Genomic DNA, 12,146 nt, shown 5'->3' on the forward strand with positions numbered 1-12,146 from the left:
TGAGCGGGAGCGCGGCGTGGAAGGGGCGGCGTAGTGTAGGGCTCCGGCTCCAGCTCTAGGAGTGGAGCTGCAGTCGCCCCGTGAGAGCCGCGGGGGGCTGCTCTCCTAGCACTCCACTATGATCGACTGGGTGAAGCTGCGCCGCGATACCGCGGCCGACTTCTTCTGGCACTACGAGTACCTGTGCGCGCTGCAGGACTTGGTGCCACTGCCCGCCGTGCGCGCCTGCCTCCGGGAGGGCGTGCTGGACTTCAACGCCGACCGTCTCCGCGTGGTGGACTGGGCACCGCTGCTGAGCACCCTCAAGACCAACAAAGACCTGCCCCTCATCTCCATCCGGAGCTGCTTCCAGCCGTGGCTTGGGGAAACAGGTTCTAACATAAATAAGGTTTACAGAAGTCGTGTTCCTGCGATAAGATCCAAAGATGTCACCTTCCAGTTATGTAGAGCTCTTAAAGGCTGTTTAAATATATCAAGCATGCTGAGGAACCTGGAACTAAATGGACTACTGAGAGAGATTTAACTATTTTAACAAAGGGATTGAATAAATCAACTTCTTTGGTGCACCTGTCTCTTGCAAATTGCCCAATTGGAGATGGAGGTTTAGAAATTGTCAAGGAATAAAGAACTCTATTACTCTTAAGATAGTCAACTTCACGGAGTGTAATCTGATGTGGCAAGGAGCAGATCACATGGCCAAGATCTTAAAGTACCAGGCCATGAGAAGGCATGAGGAGACATGGGCTGAGAGCCTTTGCTATAGGAGGCCTGATCTTGACTGCATGGATGGCCTGAGGTGCATCACATTGAACTGCAACACATTTGTTGGGGACCTGGGTGCATGTGCTTTTGCGGAATCTCTTAATGAGGAGTTATGGCTTAGAGCACTTGACCTGCAACAGTGTGGCCTCACCAGTGATGGAGCTGAGGCTTTACTAGAGGCCCTGGAAACCAACGGAACTCTGGTGGTTCTGGATATAAGAAAAAAACCCACTCATTGATCATTCTATGATAAAAGCAGTTAAAAAAGTTCTCCAGAATGGAAGGAGTGCTAAGTCAGAGTACCAGTGGATGACTTCTCCATCAGTGAAAGAATCACCTAAAACTGCTAAACAGAGAAAGAGAACTATAATTCTAGGAAGTAATCAAAAAGGAAAAGCTACTATTAGAATTGGATTGGCTACCAAGAAACCTGCAAGTAGTGGAAGAAAATATACCCATGCTAAAGAGTGCTGTGCTCCTGAACCTCTCCCACCCCGTGTGTCTGGTTTCTTGCCATGGCGAACTGCAGAACGTGCTAAGAGAAGCAGGAGTTTTCCATTAATCAAAACTCGAGATATACCTAATCAGCTGCGGCCATCAGATTTTCCTGTGACTGTGACAGTAGAGAGTCCTTCATCCTCAGAAATTGAGGAGATAAATGATTCTTCAGAAAGTGTTCATGAAGTGCCAGAGAAAACCAGTGTAAAACATGAAGTCTTGCAAGAAAAACTGGAGGATTGTCTAAAGCAGTTAAAAGAGGAAAGAGTAATAAGGCTTAAGGCTGATAAACAAGTCAGTGAGCTAGAAAATGAAAATGCCCAATTAAGAAATATAAACTTCTCTTTGTCTGAAGCCCTTCATGCACAGTCATTGACAAACATGATCCTGGATGACGAAGGTGTTTTGGGAAGCATTGAGAATTCTTTTCAGAAGTTCCATGGTTTCCTGGATCTTAAAGATGCTGGACTTTGGTAGCTTGCCACAATAGCTGGTATAGATCAGTCAGATTTTCATTTATTAGGTCGTCCCCAGATGAATTCTACTGTTAGTAATCCACCTGAAGAAGAAAAGAAGGCACTTGAAGAAGAGAAACCTGATCCAAAGCAGAGTGCCGTAGGACAAATGCAAAATATACAAGTTTCTATTTGTATGCAGTCAGCTTACAATGAAGGAATACTAATGAAGTTTCAGAAAATTACAGGTGATGCTAGAATTCCTTTGCCTCTTGACTCCTTCCACATCTCAGTTTCTACTCAGGAGACCATTGTAACTTCCAGAGACAACCTGGGAACCCCAGCCCCTGAGCAGCAGCAGCAGGACTCTTTTGAAGGATTCATTGCTAGAACATGTTCTCCTTCAGCAGATAAGATCCCTGAAACTGGAGAAGAGGAGTTGTCTAGAAATAGCAGATCACCTTCAGAGAAAATGACCAGAGCAGGTGACTATACCAAAAAACACTCTGCTAAGAAACATCCTGGAAAGGACCTACATTCCTATTCTGACTCTTCTATAAGCTGGAAAAACAAAGGAACTAAAGAAAATGTTTCTTTAGTTAATGAACCAACCAAAAGTGAGTCTTTGAAAAAATATATTTCTGTCAAGAAAGAAAGTAGAATAGTAACTGTTTCATCCAAGACAAAAATAAAAACAATCCACTAGAACATTCTGAAAGTGATACTCTTGGATCTGACTCTGAAATTCAAGAAAGCATCCATTCTCTATCACATTTGACATAGGTTTAACCTCTGAATTATGTTTTTGCCTTCCAATTTTAACAAATTTTCTCATGTTTTTATTATGAAAAAAAAAAAAAAAAAGAAATGTATATGACAGGAACTCCAGGGATCTTCTGGATTCTCCTTTTAAGGTCCCAGGCAACTGTGGCCACAATGTAACACTTGTGCTGAGTTACTCTCTGCATTAAGCAGTCATCTGCATAGGTCCCTTTATGTATGCAAGGTAATTGTTTAAATCATGGATCCCTTCCGTGACCCCCATTCTTACTAAAAATCCTGGTATGCTTGCTATGTCACTTGTTCCCCCATTTGACCCCCATTTCATCAATATTACCTGGGTGACTGTACTTGTAATCTTATTGGCTGGTCATGGTTTTGTCCCACCTTATGCCCACCTTGTAAATTTCCATTGGGTCTTATAGTTTTGTCCCAATTTGTACCTGCTTCACCATATGGCTTTGCTGTATACATCTTTGAAAAGTGGGGTGAGTGGGCAACCCACCTTCCGGTCCCCCTTCTGTTTCTCTTAGGCAGAAGCTTTCTTTCTCCCAATAAATTTTTCCCACTTTTAAAAACAAACAAAAAAACAAATCATGGATCCTTGGCAATCCTTAGAGCCACTCAATACTTCTGTCCTTATTTCTCAATTTCAGCCATTACACAATCAGTTATACAAGGGATACACTTGGCATACAGACAGCCCATCATTGATTATACTAAGTCCAATTTAGCTTTGATGAAAAAGTTGATGAAATTGGTACCAACCAGGATATGATAAGGTGGGCCCAGCTGTGTATTATATTGGAAGAATAAGCAGGAAGGATGTTGGGGGCCTTCTCCTTCCTTTAGAGCACTGGGATCTTTCTTTTCTTTCTTTTTAGGTTTTAATCTATCCTTTTCTTTGCGTCTCTCATCTCTGAGACTAAGCATTTGCTTCATGGTCCCATACTTCCTTGCTTTCTTTTGTTTCCCCATGTTTAGGCCCTGTTTGTTTTGTTTTTTTGAGACAAGGTCTCACTTTGTAGACTGGCCTTGAACTCACTATGTAGCCCAAGCTAGCCTGAACTCACAGCAATCCTCCTGCCTCAGCCCTCAAGTGCTGGGATTACCACCACACCCAGCAGGAAACTGTATTCTAATAAGATGGAAAATACAGAAGAAATGGACAGATTCCTAGATACATATGAATTACCAAAGCTAAATCAAGAAGATACAAATATTCTAAATTAATATCAGTCAATGAAATTGAAGTTGTAATTAAAAATTGAAGTTGTAACCAAGAAAAGCCCAGGCCCTAATGGATTCACTGCTGAATTTTACAAGAAATTTAGAGAAGATCTAATGCTGCTACTTCTCAAACTCTTTAATTAAATTGAAAGGGAAGCAATACTCCCGAATTCATACCTGGAAACAGGTATTACCCTGATACAAAAACCAGAGAAGGATCCAACCAAGAAAGAGAAATACAGGCCAATTTCCCTAATGAACATAGAGGCAAAATTCCTCAATAAGATACTGGCAAGCAGAATGCAGCAAATTCTCAATGAGATTATATACCATGACCAAGTAAGATTCATTCCATGATGCAGGTATGTTTCGACATACCCAACTCAATAAATGTAGTACACCATATTAACAGAGCCAAGGATAAAAACCATATGATCATCTCAGTGGATGCAGAAAAAGCATTTGAAAAATCCAACATTCATTTGTGATAAAAACCGTACAGAAAATTGGAATAGATAGTCTTTATCTCAATCTGATGAAAGCCATCTATGACAACATCAAATGAACATCATATGAAATGGACAAAAACTGAAAGCTTTCATGCTAAAATCAGTAACAAGAGAAGGATGTCCACTACCACCACTCTTATTCAATATAGGTCTGGAAACATTAGCCAGAACAATAAGACAAGAGAAAGAAATAAAAAGAATAAGGAAAAGAAAGAAAAAAGTTAAATTATCATTATTTGTGGATGACATGATACTCTACATAGAAGACTTCAAAAACTACCAAAAGACTCCTAGATTTAGTAACCAAATTCAGTAGTATAGCTGGACACAAAGTCAACACTCAAAACTCAATAGCATTCCTTTACCCAAATAACAAACTCACTGAGAGAGAAATTAGGGAAACATCACCTTTCACATCAGAATCCAAAAAAATGAAATACCTAGGAAGCAATCTAACAAAGGAAGTAAAAGACCTTTACATTGAAAATAACAGTACTCTGAAAAAGGACAGTGAGGAAGAAGAAATAAGAAAATGGAAAGACATCCCCTGTTCTTGGGTAGGAAAAACCAATATAGTGAAAATGGCAATACTTCCAAAATTGTTATAAAGATTTAATGCAATTTTGATCAAAATACCAATACCATACCTCACAGAATTAAAGAAAAGAATCCTAAAATTCATTTGGAATCAGAAGAGACCTAGAATAGCAAAACCAATTCTGGGCAACAAAGGCAAGGCAGGGGGCATCACAATCCTTGACTGGAAATTATCCTACAAAGGTACTATGATAAACACAGCATGGTACTGGGGGAAAAAAAAAACCTAGACCCAAAATGTTTTTAACTTTAATGTATCTATTACTTAGATTTACTTAGACTAGACAATAACAGCATATAAAGAGTACAAATAGGGCTGGGGATTTAGCTCAGTGGTTTTGCTGCCTGCCTCGCAAGTGCAAGGTCCTGAGTTTGATACCCAGTATAAAAAAAACGTGCTATCTGACCTTTTATGCCTATGCCTGGCCCAGGTTCCCTCTGGAAGATGGCAAGGAATTGTTACCTAAAAACCAAGCTGGGAGGCAACCATACAAGGTAATCCTGTCCACCTCAACAGCCATCAAAGTGAGAAAAATTAAGTCCTAGATATAACTTTCTGGATTCAGACCCTGGACATTGCTACCCCCCAAAGATAAAAGAAACAAAAAACTGACCATTACATCTGTGAGCCACTAGAGGACATCAAACTCCTCTTTTTTAAAAAAAACCCCAAACAACTCTGATTTCTTCCAAGATAAGTCATGAAAAATAAAGAGGTTCCAACTCATCCCCTGTTTCAGCTAGTTGTATTCATAAGTATCCTTACTTTAACCTTTAACTTTTGATATGCCTGCTTCCTGGGGGATGAAATCTCTTCAGATGCTATCATGGTAAATAAGTGGTCACATACCACATCCCAATCCCAAGCTCACTCTGGAAATAATTCAATTATTGGTTCTTCTCTGAGCAATATGGGTGAAGCCCTACTTTCATCTTTTATCCTTTTTCTCACTGAAGCTACTGGGGAAGGCTCCCAATGACAACCAGTAATACCAGCCCTAAAAAACATGACAAGTATTACCAACCTAAACCAAAAATCTTGGTTGGGCTTCCTCCTTAAATCCTTATGGAGGCTGGGGATTTAGCTCAGTGGTTACACCACCTGTCTCAAAAGCACAAGGACCCGAGTTCAATCCTTGGTACCAAAAAAAAAAAAAAAAACACCTTATGGAGTTGGGCTTAAACCCTTATGAGTCCCTTCATACCAATGTTGATGCTCTTGCGACTAGTCTGTACTCTATTTCTCCAGAACTTGTTTACTCAATCTGCTTATTTATTTTGTTTCTTCTAGCCCAAAGTATATTAAACTTCACATGGTCATGCAGATAGAACTGTTAAGGAACGTATAAAATAATATAGAATAACTGTCTGCCTCATTCTGCTTCTATAACTTGCTTCACTTGCTTGTTTCACTTCTCAGAATAGTAATATCAGATGCTTTGCCATTAACCACAAGTTTGTGGGCACAAAATAAGCAAATGCCTGCAACATTGCCTAACCGCAACCCCCACCCACATGAAGCCAGATGTCTGCACCAAGATAACAGTCACCATGCCTCATGAGGAAAATTACACATGGACCCTAAGCTTTCTGTAAACCACATGACCAGAATTGTATAAATGTAAGCCACCAGTGTAACTCCGGGTCAGCCCTGGAAGGCATGTTCCTGTGGGTCTGGCCTGCTAGCAAATAAATTTTTTTGTTTTACCCCTGCTCCTCCATCTCCTGTGAGTTTTTCAGTTACTCCCAGCAAAATCCACAACAGAACCTGCCGTGGAGATCCCACCTGACTTCTATCACAGACTATTAGACAGATGCCCCAGAAGCTGCCCCTGACTGCTGACCCCTTCTCACCACCCCTGTACAACACAAAGCAGCTGGAGTGGTCATCATCCCTTTTCCCTAATGGTAGTTAGGGTAACCTCTTCAGAGGGGGAAATCAGACAGGAGTTAAGATTCTATTGCGTAGTAAAGACAGTGGCCCTAAAGTGGAGTCGGAAAACCCAAAATGAAGTCTAAATGAGACAGATGTGAAGTGTGTCACTCTCTCATTTTTCCCCTGCTGGATGGAGGAGGTGTGGCTTAGCCACCAGCAGTCTTCCTCTCCCCCTCCCTTCCCTTTGCTCCCTCTTGCACTCGAATGGACTGGGACAATTTGCTCCAGTGTCCTCTTTGCTCTCTAGTGGTGTCCTTCCTGGCACTCAAAACTGCCATTCACTACTCCAACATGAGTGTAGCCAGTCAGGCAGCATGGTGACCCTCTCTCTCCCATTCCAGCCACTTCAAAGATACTGATGTATTTTTGAGAACAGAAAGGGTAGCCTGGAGTGGCTAAAATCAGGAATAGATAAATCTAGGCCCCTTATTTACATATCTAACATTTCACAGCAAATGTTTCAGAAAAGTCCTTGGTTTCAGCCCTCACCCTCACTGAAACAGGCCTGCAAGCTGCTACATAAATTGCATTTCCCAGGTCTTAGTCTAGGGAGGCTTCATCTGTATGCTGCCTGCCCTGTGCTACAACACAGGCCCTGTTAAAATAAATCCTTGCTTTGGTGTTCTTGTAAAGCTACTTATGATTTATTTTTCAAGTAATATAGACAGAACAGTGGGTTTCCAAAGAAAGACAAAAAAATCTTCAAAACTGTTAATACCAAACAGGTCCATATTTAATAAATGGTGTTGGAAAAACTGGATTTCAACCTGCCAAAGATTAAAACTAGACCCATACCTATCACCATGCACTAAACTAAGATCGAAGTGGATTAAAGATCTAAATATTAAGTCAGAAACACTAAACTTGCTGGAAGATAAGTTAGGTAGAACTCTTAATGACATTGACATAGGAAAAGACTTTATGAACAAATCTTCAGTAGCACAGGAGCTAGCACGAAGAATCAACAACTGGGATCTCATCATATTAAAAAGCTTCTGCACTGCAAGAGAAACTACCAACAGAACTAAGAGACAACCTACAATATGGGAAGAAATTTTTAGCAGCTGTACCTCAGACAAAGGTCTACTATCTAGAATATATAAAGAATTGAAAAAAATCAGACCCCCCAAATTCAAAGACCCAATTCAAAAATGGGCATCCAAAATGAACAGACATTTCTCACACAAAGAAGTAAAAACAGCAAATAAATAGATGAAAAATGTTCAACATCATTGGTTGTCCCGGCCCGCGGGTAAGTCAACGAAGACCCTAGAGGGGGAGCGAGGATGAGAAGGGACAGGGGACACGAGAGATGGAGACAAGACAGGTTTCTGATCAAGTCTCGTTTATTGCGGAAGCTGCTACAACATATATACCGTAGGGCTAGAGGGGAGGAGCGAGAGGAGGGTACTGGGGCTACTTCCTTGTTGCCGGGTAGATTTGCAGCAGGCCCGGATATGTCCGTAAAAGGCACTCAAGAGTTCTAGCGGGGGTCAAGGCCCCCCACAGGTCCTCCCTTTAAAATTATAATTATAAGAAAGGCGTCAGGAGAGCCAAGCCTGCGGGGGCTGAGCCTGTCTTGGGTCAGAGCAACATACGTGTCTGCACCGTGCACCTTACCCATCATCGGTTAACCAGAGAATCAATGCTCTGGCACCTGTCTTAGGCGGCACACAAGGGCCTTTTTACAGCATGGCACGCTTGCTCAGTTGCCCGTCATTGGCTTGCCAGCCCTCTCACCAGGTACTCATCCTGATCAGCCATGGCTAACCGATTATAATGGACCTGTATGGGCGCTGTTTTTATTGCCTTGATTTGGGCTTTTAGGAAGGCCACGATTTTGTTATAAAGTATGGGCCCTAAAGAAATGAGCAAGAGTAGACCCAATAGAGGCCCCAACAAAGGGAGGAGATAGGGGAGAAAACCATTGAGGCCAGTCCAAAGGGGATTTTGAATGAGTTCTTGTCGTCTTCTGTTTAAATCTTCTTGAAGTTCGCGAATTTTTCCCTGACGATCCCAGATTTGTTGGCATAGAAACAGCAATGTTTATTTAAGGCTATGCAAATCCCTCCTTGTTCTGTTGTGAGGAGGTCCAGACCCCTTCTATTTTGAAGGACCACCTCAGCCAGGGAATCAATCTGATCTTGTATATCTGTAAGAGTGTTGGAGAGAACTTGAACATCATTAATCAATTGGTTGGATAATTTGGCATAGGAGTGTAACGCCACCCCAACGCCAGCAGAGCCAGTGGCAAGGGCGCTGGACACCCCTAGCCCCACGAGCAAGGGGACCAGTGAGATGGCCCTTTTATGTCGCCCAGCGATATAGTCAAAGCTGGGCAAGGGCACTGGCTCATCTCCAGGAATAAGGGAGATGCCCGGGAGGACAGTCGCCACCACGCACAGCCCAGTCCAATTAGTGGGGAGGGAGATGAATGCCAAGCTCCCTCCACAGACGAGCACGTGACCCGGGGCAGGGCAAATGGCGGCAGGGCCATTAAGCACTACCGAGCAGAGAAAGAAATTTTGGACTCCAACACATATATCGAAGCTATTGTTGTGGCCCGAATTTAGATAACAAACTGAGGCATTGAACTGTACTGGCTGGACCCTGAAGGGCAGAGAAAAACTGCAATTGTAACTAGAACTGTTGGCATAGTCAGTTTGGTCGACAACTGGCAAGGCGAGGGGCAGGGGTGTGTCAAGAGTCAAGCATAGCCAACAATCCGCAGCAAAGGCGGGGTTGGATGTATTGATCAAATGATAAGTGGCCTCTAGGACACTCAGAGTTTGGGCGTCAGGGTCTGGGCCTCGAGGTTTGGGAAGGACCAGTGGATGATAATTTAGGGAGGGATACATCTCTTGGATGATAGTCTCAAGTAGTTTTTGTACTCGCTCTTCCCTGAGCTGATCTGAAGGCCCACCACCATCAGATATATGGATTGGGGCCTGTGGTGGCCAGGAACAGCAACAGACCATGCAACAGATTCAGGGATGTCATCTCTTTAACCTGTAAGCAAAATTTCATCCTGCGATGTAAACAAGGCTGGGCTGTAGATAAGAGAGTTAGGCTAACCTGATTAAGCTTTTGAAGATAACCAATGTGGACATACTACAATAACATATTCAGAACTTAACCAATATAAACATTTTGTAACAACATATTCAGTGCTTAAATATCAAGGACAACCAATACAATCAATTTATAACATATTTAGATAATATTCATTGTGATATGTCTCCCATAAGATTATATAATATAAAATTTACTAGGGGGTCCCTTTAATGAATTAAGACCAGAATAATCATTTTCTGGGTGGCCACTTCTATATTCATCAAAGGGAGTCCCCATCTTAAGTCATTTTGACAAACAAGAGTCTATATCTTCCTATTTTGTAACTGTCAATTGCAAATTGATTATTGCTTGTAATGCACATTACTTTCACAACATAAATTCCAATGGTACTTTGATCCATTAACAACCTGGAAAGGAAGGCATGTCTTTAATTCAGTCATATTTATCTGTAAATCAATTTAACAATAGGCGAATATCCTATGAAAGGGAAGGAACATATTGAGCTCAACTGTACGAACACAAACAACAGACAATAGACAAACATATAAGACAGTGTATAAAATTAGGGTGCACCCAAATATAACTAACCAAATTGAATTATACTATACTCTTGATGATTATTAGATTGTAATTGTAGGCGCCGTTGTTAACTGGTTAAGATTGGACAATGTCAGGTCATCGGCATCATCAGCACGCCTATCGACTTGTTTTACTAGGCATTCTGGGAGCCACCTGGCTGACTTCATTTCCTTGGAGTAAATACACACTGATCCTCGGCCCCAGATAAGTACAGGATCGGGCCCGTGCCATGAGTGGTCCAGGGGGTCTTTCCACATCACCGAGGCAAATTGTCGTTGCGTCTCTGGTTGCCAGAAACGATTGGCTGCAGATAAACCTTTGGCATCCAAATTTAAGAAGTTAAGAATAAATAGTGCATGTGATATCAGGTTTCTAGGTGACCCCTTGATAGGGTACCATTCCCCTCCTTTTATTTTATCTAATGTAAGTTTGAGTGTGAGGTTGGCTCTTTTTATAATGCCTTGTCCCTGTGGATTATATGGGATTCCCGTTATGTGTGTTATGTCTAATTGTTTGCAAAACTTTGAGAAGCCAGAACTGGCATAGCCTGGACCATTGTCTGTCTTAATTTGTTGTGGACATCTAAGTACTGAGAAGGCAACTAGAAGGTGGGCAATTACATGTTTAGTAGCCTCCCCGGATTGTAGGGTGGCAAATACAAATCCACTATATGTATTAATGTTGACATGTATATATTTAAAATTTCCAAATTTAGGGTAATGTGTGACATCCATATAGTGTATAACATACATTTGGGCCCAAGATTTACGTACGGCCTGAATAGCTGAAGCTACAAAGGACTGGCTCAATGGGCTGTACAATACCTGTAGAGTGTTTACCTAGCCCTTTGCCTGGAATGTACCCATTTTTAAACATCTGTGTAGTGACAATTTTATTAGGGCTAGAAATAATCATCTCCATTTGTGATAATAGGTCTCTCCCCCATAGATTAATGGGTAACCCTGAGATGATATAAGGTTGAATGGTGTCCTGATTACCATCTTGGTCTCTCCAGGTCAGATCTTTGGCACTTTGTTTAGGATTTTGACTCTGACCTATACCCCTGAGATGGGTGAGGGTGTCTTTTAATGGCCATGCCTGAGGCCAATTTTTTCCCTTGATGAGAGTTACATCAGCACCAGTGTCTACCAATCCAGAAAATTGTCTCCCATCCAACCACAAGGTCATGAGAGGCTTCTGGGCTGAAAGCATCTCCGACCAGTAGACATCGGATGAGCCGAATCCCTGGCTGCCTCGGGCGTTGTTAAGAGCCTTATTAGAGGTAGAGAGAAGGGGAAGGAGTAACAATTGAGCAAATCTTCGGCCTGATTGAATGGTGTTAATGACTTTGGGGGAAGAAACCATAACTCTAATCTCTCCGGAATAATCACTATCAATCACCCCCGGGTAGATCAGCAGCCCATCTATAGTGCTGTTGTTTTTGTCTATTACAAGCCCAAAGGTTTCCTTAGGCAGGGGCCCAAAGACCCCTGTCGGAAGGGCCTGTATCCCCATTTCTGGAGTCAATACTGTGTGGGCAGTGGAACTGAGGTCCAGTCCGGCACTTCTCGTTGTTGCTCTGAAGAGGTCTGGAATGGATTGTTGTTTGCTGGAGCAAAATTGAGCGCCCCGTAAATTTGTTTGGGTGTGGGGGCCCGGGGCTGGCCCCCTTTCCCGTTTCCCTGGTCCGGGTTATGGACAAGCGGGAGGGGCCAGCCTTGAGCG

At 42.3% G+C, this 12,146-nt stretch overlaps 1 protein-coding gene across 1 annotated transcript; it reads left to right on the forward strand.

The window, feature by feature from the left end:
• Positions 1-3,988, forward strand: LOC101718957 (centrosomal protein of 78 kDa-like). The gene is given in 5 exon segments (XM_087191016.1): positions 1-371; positions 440-443; positions 596-983; positions 985-2,395; positions 2,398-3,988. Coding segments are annotated over 5 exon segments (2,157 nt in total). The 5' UTR covers positions 1-118; the 3' UTR covers positions 2,499-3,988.
• Positions 3,989-12,146: the final 8,158 nt, after the last annotated feature.

The sequence above is a fragment of the Heterocephalus glaber genome, unplaced genomic scaffold (genome assembly GCF_053883595.1).
Source record: "Heterocephalus glaber isolate CG9 unplaced genomic scaffold, H.glaber_assembly_v1.0 deba00001561, whole genome shotgun sequence".
Lineage (NCBI taxonomy): Eukaryota > Metazoa > Chordata > Mammalia > Rodentia > Bathyergidae > Heterocephalus > Heterocephalus glaber.